Genomic DNA, 14,477 nt, shown 5'->3' with positions numbered 1-14,477 from the left:
GATAATCAAAGGAGAGCAAAAAAGACTGCCTGAGTACAATGGTACATCTTTAGAGGAGGAGGGTACGTGCTAAATATTTACGGAAACGTTAGACCATAGCCAGCCCAGCTACTGCAGCTAGCAAGGGGTTCTGTTAGCTACAGAACAGTGAGAACACTAATTGTAGTTGCAGGCATTCTGTTTTTGTTTATGTCGTCGTTAGTACGTTTTTTTTAGAGCTTTTATCATATTAATGATCAATGACTCATCCGCTTAAAACAATTACATTGTGCCATTGTTTTGACAACTGACACCTTTAAATTTAATTGCTTTCAGTGGTGGAAAAAGTACCCACAGTAAAAGTCCGGAATTCAAAATAAGAAAAGTGTGAAAGTATTGGCATCAAAATGCACTTACATCACCAAAAGTATTTTTTTTTTTTAGAAAATAGCATTTAATATTAAAATGTAGACTATATTATCTGCAAAGTAACTAGTAACTAAGGTTTTAAAATAATTGTAGTTGAGTAAAAGTACAATATTTGGATCTGATATGTAGTGTAGTAAGTAAGTAAAGGTAGCCTACTGAAAATTGGAATATAATAATAATTGGAGTATAGGCTGCTCAATTAAAGTACAAATGTCTCAAAGTACAGTAGTAAATCTACAGTTGCTTTTCACCACTGATTGCCTTCACCTTTTACCTTCACTTTACAACATTCACTGCCTGGCATGGCATGGTCTTTTCCCACTGCAGTGCAGGGCTGCTGTTTGTCTCTCTGTCTCAACCAGACCGCCCCTCAGACCCCACTGGACCCACAATGTTCAATGGTGTCATGTCTGAAAGTGGTGCAAAATAAATCTAAATGAAACATACCGGCAGCAAGAACTTAAGATCTCATCTCACTTGCAGGCTTCAACACCATTCATATTATAGCCAGGAAACCTGAGGCCCAGTGGAGAGGAGTCAAACATCTGGGAATGTTTGACTTCTTTCAATATATTTTGATGAAGTACAATATATATCTATTATCAATATAGCTACATACTCCACAGTTACTATAGCATTATATTGATAATATAATGTTTTGATAGGCTCCACGATAGCTATTTTGTTTGAATTTGTGAGAGACATGGGTGTCTAGAAAGCTGACCTCAGCCTTGCCTCCACCCCCGATCTAAGGTTAGAAAATCTGTTTGGGGGAAAACTCCTGCTGTTGACAAGCCAATCCATAGTCCAGCCATGCCTTTTGGAAACAAGGTTGTAAATCTCTTGAGATGATAACATGGCACAGAGGGGGGTTACTCTTCTTTCTGTTTAGCCAATTATGTGGGTGTTGCCTTAGATAGCCTAGATGTAGTAGATTTTAAGGGCCACATATAATATAATAAATACAGCCATATTGTTAAAGGTCCTCAAAGGCACGTGAGTACATCAGGCATAAGGATTTGTGCTTTATCATTGCTGTTGTCCCAGTAGTAGATTTTGTTAATTTGATTTCCGTTTTCTTGCCAGATAACACCACTTTAATACAGTTTCGATGGCTTGGTTCCTTCCCTTGTTTCTAGGACTGATTCATTAACCCAACTCCACCCCTCCCCAAGGGCTATCCTCACTGAAGAAATTCTTTGTAGACTAATAGTTGTAAAATTGTGTTGGCTGCATACAGTCATGCAGGGACCAGCCTTTTCAGGTTGGTGAGTTTGAGAATTCTGTGTCACTGTTTGAGTGAGGTTTATTTGGCAAACCATGCATACCAGACTACCTAGATTTTTTGTGCAAGTGTTTGTGGGTAGGTGCATGCCGGCATGCATGCGGTTGCTGGATTTGCTTTCTGTGCTCAACAGTGAGGGTTAAACTAGGTCCAAAAAGGTTACAAAAGTTTGTAACGCAACTCCTTCTCACAAACCCTTATCTTTAAATACTTGATACTGTATGGGTCTGTCATGTTGTGAACCCAATTAATAGTCATTTGAAAGGTAGCTGTAATGTTATTCTTTTTGTATATTTGTTTAATGTGAATACTACATTTAATACACTTTGTTATCATGCTTTTTATTATGTTGCTTATTGTATTTTATTTTATTTCTTCAATTTAATGTAAAGCACTTTGTATTCATAAGTCCTTAAATGAAGTTATTATCGTGTTATTAGCCTAAATATGAATTAAATGAGCACAGAAAATTGTGTTTAGGCTAATTGTTGTTGATCTAGTAGTGGCTTGCTTGTGTGAGTGTGGTCCAATTTTTTTTTTAATTGAGAGCCCTTATGCCCCCCCCCCCTCTTCAATCATTCCAGACTTTGAAGAGGTTTTGAACATGACGACTTCATGGAGTGACAGACTGCAGAACTATGCAGACTTGCCAGCCAACATGGATGGTCTGGCCATGAAGAAGTACAGAAGAGAGGCCTTCCACAGGTTGGTATGCAATGAGTGATAAGGGCCACCATTCCATAGTTGAATACCAAGGCCATCTTATCACCTGTTACAGGTGAGGTGGATGGGATACAGTAACCAGTTCGTATTGCAGCCCAGCATAATGGCCTTTATGCAGTGTCACTGTTGTGGTGCAAGTGAGCGGTGCATTTTAATAACAGGATAATCTTGTCACTGCTCTTCATCTAACTATGCATATTAGTAAAACTGTCAAGCACGTGGTGCGAGGCGTTGTGTGCTTGTAGATCGGCTGTTTTCACTATTTTAAATCATTTTTAAAATGATAAATACAAAACAAACGGTTTTGGACATACAAGGTTTCCACCCGACAACGACGATATGATGCTATTTTTGTCGGCTCTCAGTTAACACATCCTGTTTGAGACATACGTAACAGTAAAGTTTGGTGACTTTTACAACAGTTTCCTGTTGAACCTCACACAACAAAATTGGTCAGTGTGTAGTTCAGAGAATTACTGAGTCACACTCATGTAATCAACTCTAACCACTTTATCTGGCGTCCTTATTTTGGGCATATCATTATAGCCGAAAATGTACAAAAATGTTTGAAACATTTCAAAGAATGTAAAAGCTGTTAAAATGTTTGACACTTTCCAAAAATAGCAAGAATTGCAGATCTCCAAGCTCAGGCCTCGTGAGACCTTGGGATATTGTTGATTGGCTATTCTCAGTATTCATCGTACAACGGAGTATATAGGGCGTAGTGTTTAAGGCAAAATTAACAAATTAAACTAGGTTACAACTTAAGGTGTTGCCAGAAACGTGATTTAGTAACTGTCACCTTTACTAAATTGAGAGATATTTAAAATAGAATGCCCTGCTCAATGCATTTATCTAATGATAGGAAAACCCCTCTGGCCATGTTAAGCTAAAAGGTTGATGGAGGCAGTAAAGTAGTACACGTGAGTGTGATAAACGGTTGGCCATTGTACAATGTTTAACCTCACTAAAGACATGTGTGGGTCTGCAGGGAGTTGTCGTTATTCCATACCATTACATGACATAACAAGCCCCCATGTTAACAGCAGCTCTAAAACTGTCACCTACATGTTATCTTTGTAGACTGCACACAGGCATCTGTCACTCAGGCTGTGACTCCCCTCTCCTTCACACACAGTCACACAATGTTGTTTGTAAAATCTAGTTCTATTTAATTTAATAAAGTTAGAGCCAGACCTATTTCATACAAGCTTTTTGGCAGATTTAAGTTACATTGGTCTTAATCTAAAATCTAAAATACACTGTTATCTAGCAGAGGAAGAAACAGTCCCCCCCAAGCAAAGTACGTCTCCCATCATTATAGTTAGAAATAGAAAAGGCGCTCACTCTGGAAAAATAGACTCTTCATATTTGAGACTTCATTGTGCATTTTGTCGTTTGCGCCAATATATTTTGGACACTTGTTAAAACACATTTGTCACACAGCCAAGGGGCCCACAGCTCTGCTCAGCTCAGATAAACTTTCTTTCACAAGTGGCTTTGAATGAGCTGTTTCCATTAGATAAGATGCTAGCGGAAAGAAATCTGCCAGATTACTGCACATATCTCTGTGCAGAGTATTGGTTAGGGATTCTCCTTTATGTGTGGGCTGTCCTGTGTGGGCTATTTTTGAGGCAATAGTGTTGTCAGAAGGGCCAAAGTCGAGGCTGACAATCTCATGTATGTAAACCCCCCACCCTCTGTGTCAATACTGTTGAACTAAGGTGAGGGCATGAGAGATGGCTTGAGTAACATTTATGACTTCCCTTTATTACAGATCCCAAAAACAAAAGAACACTGAGTCAATCCCACAAGGAATAGGGTCTTTGTATCCTATAGTAATGCAGTGATTCAATTGTTTAAAAGGTTTGACTGTGACATGCTCATATATTGACCAGTCATGGCTTACCCTATTTCATTAAGATAGGCTAACAGATAGGCTAAAACACTGATTCTCAGCGTAGTGTGCGGGGACCACCAGACTCCAAATAGATGGGGTCTGTAGCTCTGAGTCAGACTTAAATGAACACAGAAGTTCTAACAAATGGGGTATGTGGCCTAATGCATATCAAACTGGGGCTCCTTGAAATTACAAAAAAATGAGAATTAAATGTGTTCATATTTCACATAAGTAACATATGTAATGTGAACATACTTCTTTTTTTTCCTCAAAGATTTACTCTGACTGTAAGTAGTGCCAGTGCCTTGGTTTTTCAAGCTGCAGTAGCTTGGGACTAGGGCTTGCTTGATTCTACCTGACTTGTGATAGTTCTAGATGTCTTTGAGGACCAGTAAACAACAATCTGCTCAAAAACAACCCTGACCGACAACAGGCAACAACAGAGAATGACGCGGAATGGCCACAATCATTTTTGCAACAAGTCAGGAATATTTCTGAATGGCAAGGAAGCAAAGAGAGTGGGGGCATTGTTTGAGGGCCAAAGCTACCATGTGTAACCACAGACCTGGGCCAAAAGCAAATCAAACCTGCGTTTAATTGCACTCAGAATGCATCACCAGTCATCTGTTGGGCAAGGATCTAAATGGCAGCTTGTTCACTATGGATCTGCGGCAAGGTACTTTTTAACCGTCACGCTGATTTGTGATGTGGGATAGGGCTGTCACAATTATTACATAATCGTCTAATCGTGATTATTTGACATTATCACAATTATTTTGTCATAATCGTCATAATCGTGAAAGTTGAAAAATGTCAGAAATAGTGGAAATAGCAGATCTACAAGCTCACGACGCGTTGTGAGCTTGTAGATCGGCTATTTCCACTATCAATGTTATTTTTTAAGTAGTACGTTGTCAAATATGTCAGTAATTTCTTTGTATATTTAGGTTATGTGTCATATCTACCATATGCAACTTCAAAGCCTAAAAGCCAAACAGAAATGTAATTATCAACGACAAATACACAATTAAATCGTTAATCGCCAATTATTTGAGTGACAATTAATCGTCATGTAAAATGTCATATCGTGACAGCCCTAATGTGGGATATGACTTTGTTAGCCTAGTGTCCACAATAGTGGATTTAGAGTGTTTTTTTTGCAGTATTGGCAGCTAAAATTGTGTACTATATCTGTCACTCTGTTGTTTGTATACAATTTAAAGTTTGTTTTCCTTGTCAGTGAAGAATGTCTTTGTTTTCTTTTTGCTACTGACTAGCTTCATTACAGTCAGTAGCGTACAGTCAGTAGCGTAACCTAATATTGGCTTTTATAAATATTACACTTAAGTTACACTTAATGGTCAAACATACACGTAAATATTAAATAAATCGTGAAAATCGTGTATATATATTTTGTATTTTAATTATTTCAACTGCTGTATTCGCTAAGTAATTTGTGGCTGCTTTGTAAACTGGAAAAAAGAAGGACGCTGAAATACTGTACAATGCAGTATTTAGATGTAAGGGTACACAAGCAGTATAGATAAGCTAAGCTGTCAGTATTTGTGTCTGGCTGTGGGAAAGAAGCTGAGTGCCATCCGTTCCCTGGAGATGCCAGGATCATCAGTGTCAGGCAGGCTATGTAAACATGGCCCATCACTCTAACCACACTGGTCTCCCAGCACCCCGGCTGATTTATGATCTGCTTCCTTCTATGTTAGCTACAGATGCAGGACTAAAAACAGAATTCTGTGTAGTGGTGTTGTGTAACCGTTCTGACAGGTTGAGTAGGCATTTTCGGGTGTTTGCAACTGCAGTACCCAACCCAAACAATATTTTAATCAAAGTGTTTTCCACATTATTTTCTTTATTGTACTTGTGGAATTATCTATAGAAGGTAAATGAAACATCCAATTCAGGGGAGGCCGAATGGTTCCATCTTGTAGAAAGTCTGACCTTGTGTTATCTCAAAATGTGCAGCAGATTGGATTGTATTTACTTGATCAGAGTAATCATTTTGCTGAGATCCTTTATTAGAGCTCTATGCAGACTCGATAGGCTATTACTGTATGTGCGTAGTAAACCCTCCTTTTCACTCATGGTTAACATAGCACTTATTGTGGAATGCAAATTCCCAACATGAACAGTACACCTACAAAATGACAAAATCAATGCTAAACTTGAGGATGGAGATACGATTTGCACTAGATTATGTTATGCTAACTGTTCATGTTCCCTTTTCTCTCTCTTTAGAGTGTTTGTCAACAGAAGCTTGGCAATGGAGAAGATCAAGTGCTTTGGCTTTGATATGGATTACACTCTAGCGGGTAAGTAGTTCATAACAGCCCAGTACCATCATCACATGTCACACTATATTATGCACCAGGCAGTGGATATTGGCTTCTGTTGGCATAGCAACCTTTCTGCCTGTAAAGATTCTTCTGCTTTTTGTTGTGTTGCTAGAAGAAGCAGAGCTCATGTCACACCTGATAAGTTAATACAGACAGACAGACAGACAGACAGACAGACAGACAGACAGACAGACAGACAGACAGACAGACAGACACGTGTGAGTGCGTGCAGGTGAAAGTAAAAAGTGAGCTTCTTTGACACACCTTGATAAGAGAGGATCAAATTAGATTATGAGTGGCAGAGTACATTTAGAAGTGGGTTGACTCTGTCTGAGACGAGTACAGTATCTTGTCAGAAGTTCATCAGTCTTGGCATTTGGAAACCGAAACCTAAGTTGCTGCAGTTTGTTTGACCTCACGTGTTTGGCATAGATTTGACAAAATGCTTTCTACTTGACTCCATATTTGGGAAAGACAAACAACTGCACCTTGTTTTTGGAAGAATTTTATTGGATTTTTGCCAGTGACACATATAGCATAGAACAGAGCGTAGAGCTTTAAACATTTGCCGGACTGTTTGGCAACATTAGCCTTCAAAGGTCTTACAACCGGACCAAAATAGGGTGGGTGAGCATAGTTTCCAGGGTGGAGACCGAGATGTTCTCTTTTTAACTGACCAACAAAGGACAAAAAATGCGCCTTGTCACCTCTGTATCTAACCCCTGACATGTCTAGCTTGTACAGTGCGTCCACCATTGACTCAGCTCCATGGCATGATGGATGTCAGCTCTATAAATACAATTCCTGACTTTCAGAAGCAGGTCATGTCTGGTTTGGCAGACGCTCTTATGCTGCTACAAAGTAACTAGGATACCAGGTAAACGTCTAACTTAGCATCTGTCTAAACAACATACAGTATCTAAATACCATTCTTAGCATTTGTGGACTAGCAGCAAACAGTGAATACCGTTATATTGCTGGGAAATAAATGAACAACCAACATACAGTACATCTACATAATAGTATACCGGTATATGCAGATCAGGCAATAAGAATTGATACAAGGAATCAGAAGTGCTAGGTGGGTGAGGTAGAGCATTGGTTCTCAGAGTGCAGGGTTCCCCAGGAAAGTACAGTTTAAACACTTACGAGTTTAAGCACTTCATCTCTATTACCGGTAGACTTTTTGGCAATATTACAAAATATCTGATAGACCTGCTAATTATAAATGGGTGTCCCAGGCTGGCACAAAATCTTTTCAAATGGAGGCCAGAGGCCAAATAAAGTTTGGGTGTCCTTTTTACATTCAAATGTTTGAGAACCACTGAGGTTCTAGAGTCTGAAGAGGTGAGTTTTCAGGACTCCCATCACCCATAACTATCCCCTTTGCATGAGTAATGGGCACTCAGGTGTTGACAAGACATGTTTCTTTTTTATGGACACTCATAACCAAGTGTTGATGTTTCCAAGGAGTCCTGCTATCATGTCTCTCTGCGCTGCTTGTGGGTTTCAAGCCTGCCACCGCTGCACGGTGCTCCGGGGAGCTAGCGTGTCACAGAGTGGCCGTTGCCAGACCACAATTTATAGTCATTCTCCTACTGTTTGTTTAAGGCCTGGCTAGGGTAAACAAGCTTCTCTTATTTTGGTTTAGTTTGTCTGTAACATTTGTTACAATCTAATGATATACAGTATATAGTAATGCTATTACAATTGAAATTCCCTCAGGACCAATAAAGGTCTATGATCAATTCATACATATAATTCCTTGTAGCTCAGGGGAGCATCCATTTTATGTTATTAGGGGGTCACAGAGACAAGCAAAGGTCAAAGCTCAGGCTCCTCCATTCCATGAGCCTAGAATCGACTGACCTACATATGTTTGTGGCCAATATTACTACATCTGTTCTCGATTCACTGGAAAGGAGCACACAATAGCCCAGTTGGGAGTATTGCTCAAACACAAATTTTGCCCCAGATTTCAGTGAGAGATACACATAGTGCTGCCCTAGTTTTACACCAAACCTTTGGCCAGAATATTGGTCCCTGAGGCTGTCTATAAGTTCTCTTACTTTTCTTTTTGGTTAGCATTCCACAGTATGCTTAATAGTTGTAGGTTTCACACAAATACAAGGCTAAAGGTCTACAGTATATTGGAAGAGATACTGTATATGTTAAGGCAGTTTCTAATAGAGAGATACCTAGTAAGTGACATCTTAGTAGGGTCATTTTAAAAGCAGGGTAGGTTCACACATGTTGTTGTACCGGTATGTTCTTTTATCTTATCCTATGTACTGTACTACTCTGTATGCATACGAGGGACAGTTTCATTAAGCTAAATGTACTAACCTATCAATGGCAAGAGGACAAGTTGGATTATACCTCACTTTTAGAACTAAAACTCATCTGTGCTGTCACATCCAACCACCGCATACAGACAGGCGCTCTCTAAGCACTTGGACTATAGAGTATAATTATCTAGCGAAAGACCTTTCAGGGATATGAGGTAACTGATAGCTGCAGTTTGGGTGCAAGCTCCCTCAGCATCTAGGAGACGTGTGCTTGTGGGGATGCACATGCTGTCAGTGAAGTGTCAGCTCGAGAAATACGAGAATGTGTGTACAGAAGGGGAGCGAGGGCCCCAATAAAATGTAGAGAGCCAAGGACATTGCCAAGCAACCGTGACCAGCCTCCCAGTTTACACACAAAAAGAAAACCCTGAAAAGATTACATTTCTCAGGCATAGACCTTCTCCCCCAGCTCTAACACTTCGTAATCACATTTTTCTACTTTCAATAAATATGGCCTCCATGTGTTTTCTTATGGCAAAATAATGCACAGATGCTCTAGGCGTCAAATATAACATCTGAATTAAATGCATCAGTTTCATCAATGCTTTTTTGCTAAGCTTATTTTTCGAGTGTCTTGCTGGGGACCAGGGTGATTTCAGTAAAAGAAAATTGGAGTGTGGAAGTTGAATGTTGTTTGCAATACATCTTCCTTTAGCTCCTTAATCTTAAATAATCTGTCTGGTGGCCATTGCAATCAACCACCAGCAACAGAACAAAAGAATTGACTAAAACAAACAACTAATTAAATATTGCCTCAATATAGGTACTATTTCTATTTATTTCCATAAATTCTTCTCATTTCAGTTTCGGTTTCAGTTAACTACAATAACCTAGCTGAGAACGCACAACATCCATGATGTTTTTTTTTTTAATTTTTGTTATTTTTATTTTTCATTTTTAACAAATAAACATACATGTATTTCATTTCTGACTTTTAACACTGAATCTCATAATTGGTTGTGCCCTCAAAAATGTACATGTTATGTTTGCAGTGAGTGTAAACTGGAAGTAATAAATCCTTGGCCAGAGCCTGACAGAGCCGATACACTGCTGTAGTTATTGTGTCATCATGAACCAATTGCCTGCGCCTGTGTGATATCCAGTCACACTTTTTGTTACAGGCCACAGTATATCATAGGTAGCTTTTATTGTTGTTTTGTTGTGCATGTTTGGTGAGCACGTTGTAGGGAACTACTGTAGAGTAGACACAGTGAAAGCTCTTCCAGGGACAGAGTCGGGAGGGCATCCCCTTGAGCTGAAGAAAGATGGAGTGAGTGATGATAGTGAAGGTGACAGAGGGGGAATAGCTCTCAAAATAGATGTCTTTATAGTGGCCCAGAGCTTAGAGAGGGGTAAGGGAGGTGGAGGGATATTTGCATGGAGGAATCTGGTCTTGCATGCTGGTTCCAGGCACTGAGCCCAAACTCTCTGTTAACTTGCTGGGAGACTACGGGAGGGAGGAAGATGTTGAACTACATTAAAAACCTATGTGACTAGTATATAATACATTCTCTCACGACAAGATCCTATAGCCTTCCTTGTAATAACTTGTACCGGACTGTATCTTTGGGTACATAAACAAGTGTGTGATCTAGGATATCATTTCTAACCTACAGTACAGTACAAGTACAGTATACACACATTTTGCACCACTGCATTGAAAATAGACACGGAAATGGATGCTTCTCTATTTGTCCTACAGTGCTGTTATTCCTCCAACTGTCCTTCCTCCAAGGCCCAAGCATCATGTACTAACATAACAAGGGCCTGCCTTCACCCACCATGAAACTATATTAATAACATCTGGCATATTGTCGCTGTCGGGCAGAAACCTTGTGTATATCTGTGTATTAATATTTCTTATTTCCTTTCATAGATAAATGCCCTATTTTGTACCAGTACTTTTTGAACTAACTTGTAATAACCGTAATAACCGTATAAAAAAAAAAGAAAACTTGAAACATTTTTGATCTATAATGACCAAGATTGGGATGCCATGCCAGGTTGAACGTGGTTAGGTCTGTCTGTCACAGTGGGTTTTATAAATATTTGCCCATAGAAGTATCAACAAGAGCTTGTTACTAGGCCTAAATCATAATTACATTACCATTGATACACAGGTTCTTTTTGGACCTACACGTTTCCTGTCTGACTCTGACAGCTACGATACTCTTTCCAGTGTCAGATAGCATTTTAATCCTCTACCAGTCTCTCTGAACTTTGCATCATCTGTATTTTTATTTTAAGCACCTGTTTACTGTTTAATGTTGGCTCAGTGTTTGGGTGAAATATCTGGTGTATTTTGAGAGGGGCGATGATGGCTCTTTGTTTTCTGATGTCATTGGTCTCTGCAGGGTTCATTAGAGTTAAAGTATCAGCCAAGCTGCTTTTTCACGCCGGATCCTGTTTCTCTGTGGATTAGCTCACAGGACATTCAGGCCCTTGTTGCTACCAGGGAGAGAGGCCTGTGTGTGTGTGTGTGTGTGTGTGCGTGCGTGCGTGCGTGCGTGCGTGCTTGCGTGTGAGCGTGATATAGTATGTCCGAGCAAGGTGTTGTCATAATATTGTAACCTCGTTACAGAGTTTCAAGGGGTGAAGGCACCCTTACAAAAGTCACATGTAAAGGTTGTGTAATGTTTGTCAGGATAAGGCAGACTGTCTGTACTGTTAGTCAAACGCAGCAAAACCCAAAGTTTGCCATGGGACAATATGACACAAGAATGTGACAACACAAGAATGTGTATTTACACAGTATTTCAATAACCTTCTTGAAATGGCAAAGCAAATAAGGTATGCAGTGCTAGGCCAGCTATCTGAAAGAAAATATGAATAATATAATGGCTGACCCTATTGCCTCATAAGATAATATTTCATATCTTTTCTGCACAGAAACACTTTAGTCAGGAACACTAACATCAAAGTAAATTTGACTATTTATTGTAACAAATGAAATACATTTGCCAGACTCTGATCAAAAGGTAGCAGCGGATCTGAAGCTATTCAAGACAAGCAGAGCTATAGTGAATGCAAGCCGTATTTAAAGAAGCCTCCCTTACTGAGCGAGAGCTCTGATTGGATTATGGCAGTGTGATGTAATGATCAGCAGATGTGAATGAGGAATAGGAAAGGATCTGACAGCTGATGCGAGACTCACATAAACTGACACTATGCTTCATTACCAAGACTATTACAATTACTGTGTAACATTTTATACATACTTTTCACAATCCTTCAACAGCTTTGATTGATACAGTTGCATCATAGGCGATGGTACTTAAGAGTTTTCTACTTTGTTACAATACTATCTTGTTTAACCCTGTTGTGTGTTTTTGCTTGTGCATTTCAGTGTACAAGTCACCAGAATATGAGTCTCTTGGCTTTGAACTGACAGTGGAACGCCTTGTCTCCATCGGTTACCCCCAGGAGCTGCTCAGCTTCGTCTATGACCCCTCATTCCCCACCAGGTCAGAGAAATCACAAATACACACCCTAAGCTGATGATGATATCTGATTGCCAGAGTATGTTACTGTGCCTATACTTTATGTGGGGCGCTTATCTCAGCAGCATGACATCACAGACCAGTAAGAACTTGATAAAAGAAGGAGGAATTCTCCCACACACTCTCTTAGTTAGCATATATAGATATCAAAAGCCTTTCTGCACTCAAGCAACATGGCAAGATATTTGGGTCAAACACTGAGGAGTTGACCTACATACCTTCATATACGGGGAAAGGGAAAGGTTCGTACAGAACTAGCTTGGTGGGGAATTATCTGTAGGGTTGTGATCAATATGATTGGTTAACCACTTAAACCCTACATCAAAGGTCTTCAACAGGGGGCCCGGGACCCCTAGGGGGTCCTCAGAGTTGCTACAGGGAGGTCCTCCAAATCTTTGTGTGATAGAAACTTTTTTCAACTTTTTTATATTAACCACTTGAACCCTAGTAGTGTCCATATTCTGAGAACTTTATCCAAAAATAGCAGACTAATAAGACTAAGTACAGAGTGAAAGGTCAGATTATTAAGTATTGATGGTTCAAGTGGTTAAATATCTGAAAACACAAATTGACATGAATCCAAAATAATGTACACTAATGATTGTGCTGTCATATGATGAAACTATGTGGAATCTATGAAGAGGTTGTGGGGGTCCCTGCTTCATCTCTCTCAACTCTCTTCGGGATGAAAACGTTGAAAACCCTTGCCCTACATATTTAATTGACCGGGATCCCCCAGGGGTCTATCCATGGCCCACTCCCTTTTCCCTCTACTTCAAATCTCTCTTCCCTACAGTTTGCCTATTATGACAAGCCCAGAATACTGGCACTAGGGTTCAAGTGGTTAAAAATTCAAGAGCCATGAAATGAAATGAAATGACATTAAATTAAAACATGCAATGAGATGGAACTTTATTGATTGATTTACCTTACTTTACAAACCTTTCTTTATGTAAGAAGTTGTAAAAACAAATTGTGTTTTTTCCTCCCATTTCCAACATTCAGAGGCCTTGTGTTTGATACCATGTATGGGAACCTGTTGAAGGTTGATGCCTATGGCAACATCCTAGTCTGTGTCCATGGTTTCAACTTCCTACGAGGGTGAGTTAACCAACAGTAAATAAAAAACTAGTTTTACAAATAATACCATAGGTATTATCTTCTTATTTACACAAAGGCTTCAATATTATCTTCTTATTTACTCAAAGGCTTCAATAGTTGTTTCTCTGATGTTAATAATTTTTCTACCTTTTTCAGCCCTGACATAAGGGAGCTATACCCAAATAAATTCATCCAGCGAGATGACACAGAACGCTTCTATATTCTCAACACTCTTTTCAACCTGCCAGGTAAGTCAATAAACCTGATCAGAAACTGCATGATTGCATTCAAGACAGGTTCAAACAAGAAGGTGCCTCTCCCATGCAAAACAAAAACATTAAGAGATAAGGTCGTTTTTCTTTCTTAAATTTAGAGTAGCCAATAGTTAACCCTTTTTCTCCCCAATTTAGTCGTTATGGCAATTCATTTCTCCCAACCAACATTTCTGTGTGTTGTCACTGCTGTTTGTACCCTACTGGCTCACCTGCCAGGAAGGAGACCCCACTGGGAGGAGGTAGCGCATCGGTCCCACTCCTCCCGCTCAACACTCTGACAGGTGCTGCCCCAGCCCGTAGGAGTATGGCTTGTGCTCGTTTGCCAACAGGTCTGAGCCCAACGGTAGGGGCGCAGGTGGGTGTGAGATTTAAGGGAGCGTTTGTTTTCAGTGGAGACGATGGAGGTATGTCGTCTCAAGCGGACTTGATCCACGTGAGACACCGGCCAGTGAGCTAAAGCGAGAGAGTCGCCGTTTCAAGCGCTGCGAAGTCCGCTTGAGCCGTCTCAGCGTCGTCCAAGTTATGTCCCGATAGGGACAGAATTGTAAATCTTCGTCCCCCCCGAATTTCGGTACCTCCGTGCAGT

General features: G+C 39.9%; 1 protein-coding gene across 2 annotated transcripts in view; it reads left to right on the top strand.

Moving 5' to 3' along the window:
- nt5c2b (5'-nucleotidase, cytosolic IIb) overlaps window positions 1-14,477 on the top strand; it is a 28,615-nt gene that overhangs the window by 330 nt on the left and 13,808 nt on the right. Inside the window, exons 2-6 of one of the 2 annotated variants that reach the window (XM_080721415.1) lie at window positions 2,278-2,398; window positions 6,570-6,643; window positions 12,362-12,479; window positions 13,521-13,616; window positions 13,773-13,864. In XM_080721415.1, the coding sequence (XP_080577541.1) occupies window positions 2,298-2,398; window positions 6,570-6,643; window positions 12,362-12,479; window positions 13,521-13,616; window positions 13,773-13,864 (481 nt within the window). In that variant the 5' untranslated portion in view covers window positions 2,278-2,297. Of the gene's footprint in view, window positions 1-2,277; window positions 2,399-6,569; window positions 6,644-12,361; window positions 12,480-13,520; window positions 13,617-13,772; window positions 13,865-13,985; window positions 14,471-14,477 lie in introns of those variants that run through there. The other variant, XM_080721416.1, reaches the window with a different exon arrangement.

The sequence above is a fragment of the Nannobrachium achirus genome (genome assembly GCF_963921795.1).
Source record: "Nannobrachium achirus genome assembly, chromosome: 3".
Classification (NCBI taxonomy): Eukaryota; Metazoa; Chordata; class Actinopteri; order Myctophiformes; family Myctophidae; genus Nannobrachium; species Nannobrachium achirus.
Note: the sequence above shows the minus strand (reverse complement) of the source record. Positions and strands in the feature narration are given on the sequence as shown.